The sequence below is a fragment of the Aptenodytes patagonicus genome, chromosome 2 (assembly GCF_965638725.1).
Source record: "Aptenodytes patagonicus chromosome 2, bAptPat1.pri.cur, whole genome shotgun sequence".
Taxonomy (NCBI): domain Eukaryota; kingdom Metazoa; phylum Chordata; class Aves; order Sphenisciformes; family Spheniscidae; genus Aptenodytes; species Aptenodytes patagonicus.
The window spans coordinates 99,290,709-99,305,156 of NC_134950.1; the positions used below are offsets into that span (position 1 = coordinate 99,290,709).

General features: G+C 45.8%; 1 protein-coding gene across 1 annotated transcript in view; it reads right to left on the minus strand.

Annotated features, from left to right (window-relative positions):
- Positions 1-4,260, minus strand: part of NEDD9 (neural precursor cell expressed, developmentally down-regulated 9) — a 79,226-nt gene extending 74,966 nt beyond the window's left edge. The window contains exon 1 of the mRNA XM_076330534.1: positions 4,240-4,260. Coding sequence (XP_076186649.1) covers positions 4,240-4,242 — 3 coding nt within the window. The 5' untranslated portion in view covers positions 4,243-4,260. The remainder of the gene's footprint in view (positions 1-4,239) is intronic.
- Positions 4,261-14,448: the final 10,188 nt, after the last annotated feature.

Consider the following 14,448-nt stretch of genomic DNA (forward strand, 5'->3'; position numbering starts at 1 on the left):
GCAGACTTGTTTCAGCTTGTTAGTAACTGCTGTGCCTTGTGTCTGCCATCTACCTCCAAATGAGCAGCTAAGAGGACAATTTAATTTAGTTACGCAGCTCCCCTGAATTCAGGCATGGGCATGGCTTTGCCAAATGGGTTGGGTTGTGCACAGAGGGCACGATGTTGCCCTTGCCCCATTACCATGCAAGCATTAAGATGCGTGAGCAGACCTTAGTCGGCTGTTGTTTGGAAGGTGCTAGTGTTAGGTACAAATTACATTTCTCAGGGCAGGAAGGCTGAAATTTATCCAGCCTAGCTGAGATGCTGAGAGCTAGGTATCTCCAGGGCTTACTCAGTCTAATACCAGTTTCAATTGACTGTGCAGAGAACAGCCTGGCCTAATTGTCTTTGTTAGGTGGGATGGATGCTAGTGCCCCAGATCCTTGGGTGCAGGGCTGGCTGGAGAAATAAAACACTGTGGCACTAGCAAGATAGCCAAGGACCAACGCTTCTTTCTGTAAATCCCGGATATGGAGTTGGGGCATATAGTGGGAGGGGATGTCTGCATGGGCGGACACTGAGACAAATGTGATTGCCCCCTTTCCATTGACTAATGGAGGATGGAGTGATCCTGTTCCTCTCTTTGGTGGGCTATGAGATGTGTACTTCACCTCTGCCGGGCAGCGCTGCAAGGCAGAGACTTCCCTTCTCTCTTCTAGCTGAGCACTTTGGCCCAAGTGCAGGGCGGTGTTTTTGGTCAGTTCCTGAGAGTAAGAAAAAAGCTATACCTGAATCCTGCTGTCATTTCCCAGGCACGCTCCGGATGCAAGCAAACCTAGGGTTTTTATTTGACCTCAGTTTATACTTTCCTAGAGAGAAATAAGGAGGGTCTGCAATTGAGAGTCCTGACTGGAAGAAAGCAAAGTCTGCCACAAGCATCTATCTACCTGCCTTAGTAACAGGAGAGAAGGGAAAGTTTCTGCTTAGTCGAAGAAAGAAAGTGAGCGCAGCTAAAACCTTGCTAAATGTAGGGAGTCACTTGCTACCTTTCAGCTCCTGCTTACTCCCTGTGATTTGGCAATGCTCCATTCTGCCCGCACAATTTCTTCAGTGTGACTGGGCTTTGCAAAAACCTCCTTAATCCAACACAGAAAGGTTTTACGCAATTGCATCCAACACAGTCCTATTTCACTTGATTTAAATAAGAAAGTTAAATCTCAGTCTAGACGGAGTGCTCTCTAGCTCCTGTGAATCTTGCACCCGGTGAGATGTATCATCTATGAGTATGTTTCTCATTTTCCAGACAAGCCCAGGGGATCTGCACCCCCCTCCATAAAATTCCTGTCTGTGCTAAATCGCCTTTTAGTCCTGATTTATACCTCAATAAAACACATCATGACAAGGAGAAAATGTTTAATTGTATGCATTGGGTTTGCGTGGCCAGGTTTTGGTAGCGGAGGGGCTACAGGGGTGGCTTCTGTGAGAAGCTAGAAGCTTCCCCCGTGTCCAACAGAGTCAATGCCAGCCAGCTCCAAGACGGACCCACTGCTGGCCAAAGCCAAGCCCATCAGCGACGGTGGTAGCGCCTCTGTGATAACATATTTAAGAAGGGGAGGGGACAGGGGGGCAGAAACAGCGCAGTTGCAGTGGGAGAGAAGAGTGAGAACATGTGAGAGAAACAACTCTGCAGACACCAAGGTCAGTGAAGAAGGAGGGGGAGGAGGTGCTCCAGGCACCAGAGCAGAGATTCCCCTGCAGCCCATGGTGAAGACCATGGTGAGGCAGGCTGTCCCCCTGCAGCCCGTGGAGGTCCGCAGTAGAGCAGATATCCACCTGCAGCCCATGGAGGACCCCACGCCAGAGCAGATGGATGTGCCTGAAGGAGGCTGTGACCCCATGGGAGCCTGCGCTGGAGCAGGCTCCTGGCAGGACCTGTGGTCCTGTGGAGAGAGGAGCCCACGCTGGAGCAGGTTTGCTGGCAGGATTTGTGACCCCGTGGGGGACCCACGCTGGAGCAGTCTGTTCCTGAAGGACTGCACCCCGTGGAAAGGACCCACGCTGGAGCAGTTAGTGAAGAACTGCAGCCCGTGGGAAGGACTCACGTTGGAGAAGTTCATGAAGGACTGTCTCCCGTGGCAGGGACCCCACGCTGGAGCAGAGGAAGACTGTGAGGAGTCCTCCCCCTGAGGAGGAAGGAGTGGCAGAGACAATGTGTGATGAACTGACCGCAACCTCCATTCCCCATCCCCCTGTGCCACTGGGGGGGAGGAGGTAGAGAAAATTGGGAGAAAAGTTGAGCCCGGGAAGAAGGTAGAGGTGTGGGGAAGGTGTTTGTTAAGGTGTGGGTTTATTTCTCATTACCCTACTCTGATTTGATTGGTAATAAATTAAGCTCATTTCCCCAAGTCGAGTCTGTTTTGCCTGTGATGGTAATTGGTGAGTGATCTCTCCCTGTCCTTATCTCGACCCACGAGCCTTTCGTTATATTTTCTCTCCCCTGTCCAGTTGAGGAGGGGGAGTGATAGAGCGGCTTTGGTGGGCACCTGGTGTCCAGCCAGGGTCAACCCACCACATTGTATAACTGACATGACTTACGCAGGGCACACTTTTGGTGGTTATTTATGCACTTACCTTCTTTAAAAGTGGTATAAAGACCCATGACTTTAATTTACATTGGGAACAGTAAAAGGTGAGGAAAATAAATGCAGTGAAGGACAAGGAGTAAGCCTTAAACTAGTATGGCTTCTGGAAAAAGACCTCTGTTAAAAGAATCACTGAAAAATATTAAGACATGTAGGTTGGATTTGGGATCTTAATGGGTTCCAAGAAAAACTTTGAGATTCCTCCTGTTCCCTGTCAAACCAAGCTAGAAAACAACCTTACATTGGGCCTGTTTGTTGAAAGTTAGAAAACATTTCCTTTCTCAAAGCAGTAACAAGTGAAGAAATCTGCTTTTATGTTGCTTATGAAATCATTGATTCTGAGTTCTTGTTTGATTTCTTTCACCCAGACCCCTTTCAAAATTGCGCTGTGGTTTTATTTTAAAATAGTTTTCTCGAGGGTGAATATGGTGCTAGAGATGAAGAGACAGGTATGCAAGCCTGTCTTCAGGTTTCTGCTGCAAAGTTTCTACTGGCAACCTTGTCCTACTGATGACAGGCACCCTGGCAGCACCTTAAACAAGTGTTCAAGCGGCACATGCAAGATAAGAAGACTCCAGGATAATTAGAAATGGGTTCATTACTGGGAGGTTGGCATGATTTACGTAATTACATCATAAATGTGCTTCCTTATCTTTTCTATCATCTGTGTAAGGATGTAGCTTTTAAGACTGTTCTTTGGGGGTGAAAGCTAAGGAGCAAAGTTAAGCTTGTTGCTGAGCTCCAGTTTGGTCTCATTACTGATAAAATGTTTATAATGGCATGGAGTTAGTGTTGACATGTGCTTTGTTCTGCATGACGTGACTCTTGCCTCAAGGGCCATCTAGACTTCAAACGCTGGAGAGTAGGTGCATGGTAATGCACGGACATGCCTATATGTTTGCATATTAGTCAGGCTGATAGAGAGAAGAAATACTTCATAAATATGTCGGTCAGCAGCATTCTTATGTCCTAATCTTTCACTATCTCAGCCCTGAACCTGCTTGCCTTACCTGTGGTGTCCTCTGCATGGGAACTTGGCCGATATGGTGCTGCGGACCAGCAAATGGGGAGTGTGAAGTCAGGCATTTGTGAAGGTTTCAGAGTGGTGGGGTGCAAAGCCTCCTAAAATGTCTTAGACTGTCCATAGGAGATGCTGAATTCTTCCTGTTGACATCTAGAAATTTCCCTTAAGTATGAGAAGTGATCAGCGCAATTGTCAAAAGTTCTCCTCTAATGGAGAGATGGATGAAGTCGCTCACGTCTTCGTACTTAGATGCTGTACCCCAGTGGGCTGCACCAATCCCCTGAGACATCATTTACTAGAGACAAGCCTTCCCTTTCTTCACCGGAGAAAATCCTCCTGGCAGTATGTTCAGTAAAGATACATTTACTACCAAGACTTGCAGCGTTATCCCTACCCAGGATAGCAGCTCTTGCTAGCTTTGGCACTAAGACTGGTTGCGACCAAACCTAACAAGGAGCACTCTGCCTGACCTCTGAACCACGTGGGTGTTCAGTCAGCCTCTGAGAAAGAGAGTATTTTCTTGCTGAACTGAAAAGAAAGGCAGTTATGCTTCTATTAAAACAGCTTCTGCTTTGTAGAAAGTGAAACTTACCATTATTCAGTGTTTTTGGCTTCCACCTGCAGTATGTTAATCGAAGGAACACAGGAGCTTTGTGCATCGGCGATGGTTATCTCCATAGGAAATCCAGCATTGTGGTTACAGCGGCTGGTTTTTGCCTCTCCCAATTGTAGGACTTCTTTTCACTTGCAGGATTTCCTTGTTCCAAATATTTCTTCATAGACCCAGGCACTTTTTTTTTCCCTCCTCTGCAAGAAAAGGTCAATGAAACAGAGATGAACAAAGGAGGAAAATGTCTTTCCGTTTACTTACCATCCTGCCAATTCAAACAGTTCTGCACTGCGCAGGGTTTCCCTGCACGCCTCTCCTGATGATGCACAAGACTGACCTCAGGGAAAAACTCTGATTCTTTCTAAAATATGATTAAATAACTTTGCCACTGTCAGTAATATGTGTTTTTAATCAGTGGCGTGACCTTTCGTTGTATCCCTGTTAAGGGCTAAGAAATTTTGGCAGGTATCATAAACTGATGCATGCTGCATGGCCTTACTTTACTGCTCCCAATGCATTTATCAGGAAGGCTGATATCCAGAGTTGTTCAATAGCTCTGGAATGCAGTTCCTTCATCTGCAGATCTGCAGCCTAATGTCGCAGCTTTGTGCTGGAGAACCAAAAGGTCAAACAGACCTCATCTGGGGTAAAATCGGCTCCTTTGTGGGCTTCACTGAACAAGCTTTGAGACAAATGCAGCCAGTAAACCAAATCACAACAAATCCACGATTGTGGATTGAAAATACAATATTTTATGAGTTTGAATAGCTTAGCATTTTTAAAAATATTTTTGTTGCTCTTCATATTGGGACAGTGCCTAGAGCCAGACCACCATATGGGTTATGCAAACATAAAACAAAGGGTTGATCTCTATACTGGAGATCATTAATCTGGCTTTAAAATGACCAGTTGTGCTTTCAGAGGTCATTTTGGTTTGTTTTTTAAACCTGCTTGTTGTCTTGAGTAACCCAAGCATAACATTGTGTCCCTTATCAGAATAAGGGCAGGGCCTCAGCAAAAATTGCTATCGTGCATGGAATTGGCCTCCTGAGTATTCAGGTATATAGGTGACTGTCCACTGATAACCAGTTCCTCCGTGTGAATTTTGTGAGACACTTTATGTTTCAAAGAAAGACCTGAACTGCATGGAAAAAAAACAAAACAAAAAACCCCACACACAACAACCCATGGGAGTTGTCAGGAAATAGCTGAGCAAGCTTGTGAGAAAATTGTGAGTTAAAGGAAGATGCGAAGAGTTTATGCTATGCGTGGAGGGTGTGAAGTTTTAGATGGGCTCAGGGTACGGCTGCAGTAAGCCATAACGTAATCCTTCTAGCATGCGACGTGCAGGATGAGCTAGAGGTTGAGTAGAGTTACTTGGCTTTGGGATCTTTTCCGTTTGCCAGGAGAGTCAATCTGAAGGAGAGCACACTTACTTTTTTTTGAAGAGCTCAGTAACTTTCGCTATTTGTACTTCCAAATCCAGAAAAGTGGTTGTCACAAATGACTGTGTTTCTCTTGACTTGTCAGGGGGGGTGTCTCTGAGGTATGACAGTGGCTCCTGAACTTCAAAATGCTTTCACTGTCCTCTTGGTAGCATGCGGAGAATCCAGGAGGCATGACTTCCCCCCCCGCCCCCAAATTCTTCTAGACAACATTAATGCCTCGTCCAAAAATTGTGGAGGACACAACTGCACAAAACGAGGCAGGAATGACTGCTGCCTTAAAATACGCTCACATCACGGCACTAACACCTGCCCCTGCTCCCAACCGAAACAGATTTATAACAAAGGCACTGAGTAAGCTGTAGGGTCCTTCAGCTGACAGCGAGACAGACTGCTGGTAAAGGTTGCACAGCAGCCTCCTTTCTCTGCTCCCAACAAATGAGGAAAACTGATGTCCTGGCAAGGACTTTTCCTGTCTGTCTGGGTCTTAAGCACAGAAGCAGCACTTCCCAGGGAAGAAAAAGAAATTGTATTTTCGTGTGCAGATAGCAGCCAGATGCTGGTTGTGTTTTTTGTTGTTTATTCCCCCTGCCCCCGACTTCTAAAATGTGTTCAACATGCTGTACCCAATTTCTCACCCCTCATCCAACCTGCAGAGGATTTAAAGAACAGGATCAAAAACTTCCCCATATGTCAAATACAGCAAGTGTCCTGAGGGATGAAGGGGCCAGAGGTGACTTGTTGCACCAAGCCCAGTGTATTAGCTCAATATGCATCCAGAACTGTGATCAGACATTGGGCCAAAGAGTTTGGCCAGGTGAGAGACAACTTCAGGAGGACTCTTCATGAAAGCAGTATGTGCTGCCTCACTGCAGGACCGATGGTGTTGGCCTTTCTTAGTTCCCTCACTGCAGGACCGATGGTGTTGGCCTTTCTTAGTTCATCTCTCTGGACTCTGTTTTGTAGAAGCTTTAGCAATCGCTTTTGCTCTCTTCTTCCTCCTCTCCAGCCGCTGTGGTACGAGCCATGCACTGCTTGTGATCCTTGCTCTCAGAGCGGAGGGCAGGAACGTTAATTCCCTCTCTGTCTTCCCACCAGGCCAACTTTTCTTCTGCAAGGTGTGACCTTGAAGAAGGGCAGTCTGTGCCTGCCTTGTCTCCCATCAGGGAGTGACGGGGTCAAACAGCTCATGCAGGATTTCTTATTCCTGCTGAACGTGCATCTCTCCTGTGACCTGGGAGATGTGCTGACACTGCTGGGGTTTGTCTAGGTGTGGGGAATCTTACAGGCATAGCTGTAGGGTGCAGTAACGCCAGTGTCGATTCCTTTGCTTGTGGATCAAGAGTGTAGTTCAGGCTGTTTGAGCTATTTCTGAAGCAATAACTCTCAGGTATGGCAGGACAGGCAAGGTATTTGATCCAAGCAATGCCCCTGCTTTCCCAAGATGTGTTACTGACCTGCTGGTGCGTACTCAGCCCAGGAAGGACCATATAGCTGGGAGGAGTCGCTAGCTGAGGGATCCGTACAACAGAGTGAAGCAGGATGGCCTTTTGTTAAGGGCATCAAGTGAGAGTCTGAAGTCTGTTGGCACATTATTTCATCTGTTGGTATGTTGGGTTTTTTCCACTGCCCAAGAGTGAGGCATGAAACCTGCCTATGAAGTGCCTACAGCATTCATCCCTCTTGCTTACTTAAGAGAATCTCGAAGGGAGTTGCATTACTTGCTTTCATGTTAGGCAGCGGTAACCTCGTGCTAAATCCCGTGAACCAAAAGCTGCAGGATACTTGAGCTTTCAGCTAGCACTTGACTTCATAGCTTAGGCAACCAAACAGCACTCCAGAAGTAAAACAGGGTTTCTCAAATGAGTGCTTTGGGATTATTACCCTTACATTTCAATTAATATGTTCATTCCTATAGCGCAGTCTGAGGCACACAGAAAACATTTGTTTTGCCAAATGGTACCAAGAGCAAAATTATCCTTCTATGATCCATGTGGTTTACCAGGGTAAATCATAGTACTAAAAAATGATGGAAAGACAGATCCAATTAAAATCCTTTTTTAAATAAAAACACTAAAGAAATCCTTGTCAGCTGTGTTTAAGGAAGAAAGGCAAACATACAATCTTAAGCCCCCCTCCTCTAAAGAAGGACCACATTGTACTGAAAGGGCTAACTGCTGCTCTATATACTGCATGATTTTACTTTGTACCCTTTCATAGCACTGAGGAAAGAAAATAAGGTACAACCCGCATGCCTTCCAGATCTGCCATAAGGCATTTTTTTTCCCCCCCTCTTGCTCCATAATGAACAACTGCTCTGTGCCTTTGCTTCACAAACAGGTTATTTATTGCTTGACACTGAATTCCCCTTTTATTTGCTATATTATTTTCACCAGTGTATTTTGAAAGTTGCTCTTTCAGGTATCTGCTCTTCGAGCACTGAAAAATGCCTCTCTGCTGAATGAAGTGCCACGGGAAGTTATCAGTTTCTAATTAGGAGAACAGCCTGAGGGGCAGGCTACACAGGCAGTCCTTTCCACCTGAGCAGGTAACAGTGAGAGAGCAAGCACTGGTATGAGGACCTGAGGTGATATGTACAAGAGCCGGGCAGAAGATCTGTGGTGACATTGGGAACAGAGTCCACATTTTCTGCATCACAGGAGGGTCTCATCTTTCACAACTCTGGATGGCAGGATTTTCAGGACCCCAGAAAACAGTCACTGTTGTAGCTGGAAATAACCATCTAACCTGCTCTGCTCACAGGGGAGCTTGTCAGAAGAGTTCTTCTAGCTAGATGCAGAGATGGAGAGGAAAGTGTTAGCAGGTAGGGGTGAAGAGAGCTGGGAGAAGTTGGTGAAGAGCAGGGATAGATGGCTGAGGCATAAACCTTGATTAATGGGTGTTTGGTTTTGCTGTTCAGAAAGGGCATGGGAGCTGAGAGATTGCAGGGGTGCATTTAATTTAAACTACAGGGAATGTACCCGAATTCCCGAGTAACCTGCAGTGAGAATCACCTGATGCTTCTCACTTGGAAGATCCTGCTTGAAGATGTTCATGTGTCTGCCAGGCTTTGACTGGATGGGTTGATGGCTTTGGGGTCAAACTGCAGGCACAGATCCTTTAATCAGCCCCAGTTCCTGAACCGAGAGCTGCTCCTGCCGTGGCTGCGTGGGATGGGCCTCTACTGGCTGCTACTGAACTGCAACTTCAACCACCACACTTAAACCATAAATACCTTTCAATCTATTAAGCAAGCTGGAGGGTAACTGGTTGGAGAGCATTACCCCAGAGGTCATTCTCTTTCAGGCCTTGGAGCAGAGGTTTGGGCTGCATTTCCTTTCTCTGCAACAGGCTGCAAACCTGCTGGAAGCTGTCTGTCTCACCTTCTGGGAGGAGGACCGTAAAAGGAATAATGGCGGGTTATTGCACTAGCTCTAGTAGAGAGGTGTAAACGTTGCTCACAAGAGCCCATTTCATAAGTGAAAATCTGTTGTTTCAGTGTGTTTATTGTAAAATATTAAGAAAGTGATGTTAGAAGCATCCTATTAATGTTTGATTGGTGTTTTTTGATGATACTGATGGTGCTTTTAAAAATGAATCAATGCCGAAGTCAAGGTCATCTGTATGACCTTTACTTGAGGTTAAGTTGCTTAAATGATAAAACTTTTCTCTTTATCACTCAGTGTAGTCACTCCCTTTCTGTTTCCTTTTCATGCTGCATGGCTCCATGCGTTATCTGGTATATACTTGTCGTGGTTTCAGCTGGGATAAAGTTAATTTCCTTCCTAGTAGCTGGTACAGTGCTGTGTTTTGGATTTAGCATGAGAATAATGTGATAACACACCGATGTTTTAGTTGCTGCTGAGCAGTGTTTGTACTAAGTCAAGGACTTTTCAGCTTCCCATGTGTTGCCAGCGAGGAGGTGCACAAGAAGCACAGCCAGGACAGCTGACCCAAACTGGCCAAAGGGATATTCCATACCATGTGATGTCATACTCAGTATAGAAGCTGGGGGGAGTTGGCTGCGGGGCAGCGATCGCTGCTCAGGGACTGGCTGGGCATCAGTCAGCGGGTGGTGAGCGGTTACATCACCTCTTGGTTTTTGTTTGTGTGGGGTTTTTTTCTCCTTCCTGGGTTTTGTTCCCCTCTCTCTCTCATCATTTTACTTTTCATTACAATTTATTATTGTTGTTGTTACTGTTATTATTATTATTTTATTTCAATTATTAAACTCTTCTTATCTCAACCCGTGAGTTTTCTTACTTTTGCTCTTCTGATTCTCTCCCCCATCCCACCGGGGGGGGAGTGAGCGAGTGGCTGGGTGGTGCTTAGTTGCTGACTGGGGTTAAACCACAACAATACCGTATGTCCTCCTCAGCCCTGAACTACATACTTATTTTTATGTTCAGCTGTCAGGTGGTGCTGCTGTTGTAGATGTCCATACAGTGTTTATCTGCCTAATGATGAGAGGAGATACTTTGGAAAGAGCAGAGAAGCACAGAACGTTAATCCAGCATCATCCAGGGCAGGATGTGCTGCACCTGCCATCAGGCATCTCACCTGAGCCACTTCTCAATGGATGGGGAAAGACATTTCCAAAACCTCTTTTCAGCTGAAGTCTACTTCTTCCATAATTATTGGGGGGGGGGGGGGAGAAATATGCAATCAAAAATATTGCTTTTCATTTCCATTTAAAACATGCTTTTTATATCAAAATTTAGATACCTGTGTTCTTAAACAGTTTTGTTTTGGAAAACAGTAAAGCCAAATGTTTGAATTTTTGATAATACTTGCTGACAACTATTTTCTGACTTTGACCCAACTTTGCTCACAGGCTCACTTAACTGAAAACTAGATTTGTTTTCAGGTCAAAACGAACTGTGAAATTGAGAGGAGAAAATCCCGAACCCTTCTTACTTGTACATAACATTTTTCTTATACTACTTGATCAATTTAAGTATAGCCCTCTGCTTTTGGTTGCTGTTGTGCACGCTTACTATTCCAGCAAAGCAGGCCAAAAATATTTCAGTGTAACTAATTGGAAGTAGATGAATATGAAGTATCTATTTTCAAAGCCTGGGGTTAAATAAGGTAATAGGCATTTTGTAGGAACTGTGCAAATACTATGGATGCAATCTGAGACTACAGAAACTTTTTTTGTAAAAGAGACCATGATTTTCCTTTCAACAAACTGCGTTCACTACTTCAGCAGCACGTTACGACTTTACAACAAATAAAGCAGGGTCCTTCTAGACAGGATACTTACTAGGGCACAGCCCCTGACTAACACTTGAAGTATTGGCACTGAATGAGGCAGGGGATTTATGGAAAAATAGTATGTGATAAAATGCATATGGGTGAAGACTAAAGCTAAGAAATGCAGATATAAAGGCTATTTGCGCAGTCTAGATTCAGAGTACTTGACTTTGTAGCTATAGTATTCTTCTAATCTGTAATCATTTTTGATGCTAGGAGTGCTGGACTGAGGTGTAGCAGGGAGGTTTGATCTGTGTGTGTGCATATATATATATATGCAATATATATATGCATATTTAAAACATATATATTTGTCTAAACCCCATACTCTGTTGTTCTTCCAACCTGTATTCTGTCTGCATGGAGAGAATTGAGGGAGCGGGGACCCGGACCTTCTCAGCCTTCCTGAGAGATACAAGCGAGCAGGTTGATGCAGAACCCTGCAGTACCAGCTGCGTGTGGCACGCATGATGGCAGACAAACTACTTGGGTCAATAGGACTCCCCTTGCAGTGGAGCTTCACATGGACAAGGGAGAAGAGCAGCTTTGGTGGCTGCCTGTGTTAGCCTCATTAATTCACAAAAAAACCAGCGGGCAGCACATATGCTGCTGATGCAAGGTGCTTGGTTCTGGTGACAGGTTGCGCCAGGATGGTAACTGCCTTGCCTGAGGTGAGCAAGAGGAAGGAAATGAAACCAAAGATTAATTTTTCTAGCCTTTTGCTCCTGGAAGTGGATGAAATCTGTTTGTGTTTCCACGTCAGGTGAGCATGGACATTGCAGCCTTGCTCCACGTGCCATGTGGCACAGCAAACGCTGCCGATGCTCTGTAAACAGCGTGCTCTGTGGCTCCTGGGCTGAGCTCTGTCGGCTCCCTGAGCAAACCATGCTGGGCCTGTTGTTAAGTAACGCTAATTCAGTGCTCAGAAAAAACAAGCTGGGCTAAGTCTTCTGAGTGTTTGGCAGCTTTTTTCCCTTCTGTCGCAGAGCAGTAGGGAAATGTTGGGAAATTCAGCATGGGCAGTTACAACAGATGGATGCAAGCTCTGAAGTACACTTCTGTACTTTGCAGTTTCATGAACTTTCAGGTATAAGCTGTTGCTTTGGGCCTCTTTCAACATGTTTGCAAATATGGAGCAATGTTAAAGAGATTGATAGGGATCAAATACTGCACCAGTAAGTGCTCAGTGTGCACCAGGCCATGCCACTTTCTCTGTTCAGGCACATCACACTTTGGGAGGTACAACCTGGTAGTGGAAAAGCTGGAGGCGTGACTCATCGCTAGGGTTCAAACCCGTACCCTTGCTGAATGAGTTGCCTAGGGAAGATTATTACACCTATACACGTACTTGCTCCCGGGCAAATCTACAGACTCGCGTTATCCCATCCGCAGTGCTGTAAGCATGATGTTTGCCACCCACTGAGTCTTTAACTGCGCATGGGGGTAGGAGGAGGTAAGTCACACAAAACAGGAGGTAATAAAGAGCCTAATGAACAGCAGGCAAAGCAGACGTGAGTTAATATAAAAGCAGAGTAAGAAGCGTAGTTAAAAGCTAAAGGAAAATAAAGCTTTGGCTGTCCTGTTGGAAGTGCATGTATCAGCAGGAGTCCCTGTGTTCTAATTTAAGTGAAGAATTAATCACAGGCAGCAGAGCAGAGCCTCAGGGAGGTGAAACAATGCCCGTAGCTGCCTCCCAGAGCCCCACTCTTCCCATGAGCATGCCAGGAGCCCCCCTGGTGTCTGCCAGTGGGCAAACAGGCATCAGCCTGTATCCTTCTGCAGTCTCTGGCTCACAAGCTCAATTTATCAGGGACTAGCTTGGTCCTGGGCAATAAATGAGCAATAAAGATTGATGTGGCAGTGGAGAGGAGCTGCAGGTGCTTGGGTTCTGCCTGGGCAGCTGTCAGGAGGACAGTGTTCCACCCTGTGCAAGCCCAGGTGTTTGTCAGAGGGATGGGAGCACTCTGACTGGCACCCATGGCATACAGGCAGTATCTTTGAGGAAGTCATCGTCACAAACTGCTGTTGCCTATGTGAACATAACCCAGAACTGCAGCTGTGATCTTCCGCCTGAGCGTACGCTAGCGCACGCTTGCTCTATGCTATGCCAAAGGCAGGAGAGAAGGTTATAGGTCAGTAGCTCTGTTTGGCTTCAAAACTGGTGCTACAAAGAAGTGACTTCCCCCCCCCCCTTGAGTTAACCATTATGAACAAGCCATTCTGAGTTAAGGCAAGACAAACATCAAACACTTCAATTTACCCCACCCAGAGTTTGAGGCACGGCTTGCAATTCCTCTCAAGTCTAGTTGCAGCAGCAGCTGATGATGTTGCCACCCGTGCTGGTGTGCCTGACCCCTCTGCCAGAAGCTACTGCCACCGCGGCAGAGATGACGAGAAGCAGCACGCTCCCCTCTTCCCCATGCAGTTTGCAGCCTCACACGCTAGCGCCAGCTGAGGTCAATGCCAGTGTGAGGAGGGATGCTGGGCTCTGATGTGTGCGGCTGAGAGCCACGCTTCAAATATTTCTGTTGTAGCAGCAGTAGCTGAAGCTTACCCAGCCCCTGGCAAGTGAGGAAGAAGCTTTCAGTCCAGAGGGACTGCAAATGGCTTCTGACCTTGCCTGGTTTACCTCACCAGTTTTATATTACGGGAGGTAAAATAATTGCTACGCAGACCTCTTCCACAGCTCTGAGGCACCCGCTTCGTCATCCCCGCTCAGAAGTCATGTGTTAGGAAATATCACTTAGATCCAGCCCCTCATCCTGCCTTAAAGGCTTTATGCTCTTTAACTCCTGTGGACCTCCTGGTCCATTTACTTCCCATATTATGACTTCACCTCTTCCCAGTTCTTGGTTTTATTTGTCTTCTCCCATTTTTTGGGGCTTTCTTGGCTGCCTAAGTCCATACTCTAAACAAAGCACATAAGAAAAATGAGCAAAACCATAGCAGAGCATCCAAGTTTAAAATTTATCACGTGTTTTGGATGAGTAATTAGCAATTGCATTGCTTCAATTTTTACAATTGCCATTGAAAGCTTGTTGCAACTCGTATTTCTTCGTCAGCAATAATGCATCAGCTCATTGAATTAGTAGTTGTAAATGTCGCTTGGACTTGACAGGAGGAGGACAAATAATCTAGTTAAACAGTTTTGTTATAAGATGGGGTGGGTAGTGGTCTGGTCTAATATGAACTTTCTAGGGGAAGGAGCATGAAATTAGAACTATAAAGAAACGTAGAAACTGCCATAGTTGGCAGGATGATGATTAATCTCATCACTTGGCTAATTGACAGTTAAATTTGGTGCCTACATTCCCTCCACCACGTGAGGTGAACTGGGAACCTCAGCATGGCTCTCCTGGTTTTGTACTGTGTTAGTGATGACTTGCTCTGTGACTCTGGCCTGAGCGCTAGGGCACCGGTGGATTGAGAGGCTAGACTTGCAGACAGTTAATATTGAAGAGCTGAAAGCAGACCAGATGAGTACTCCCTC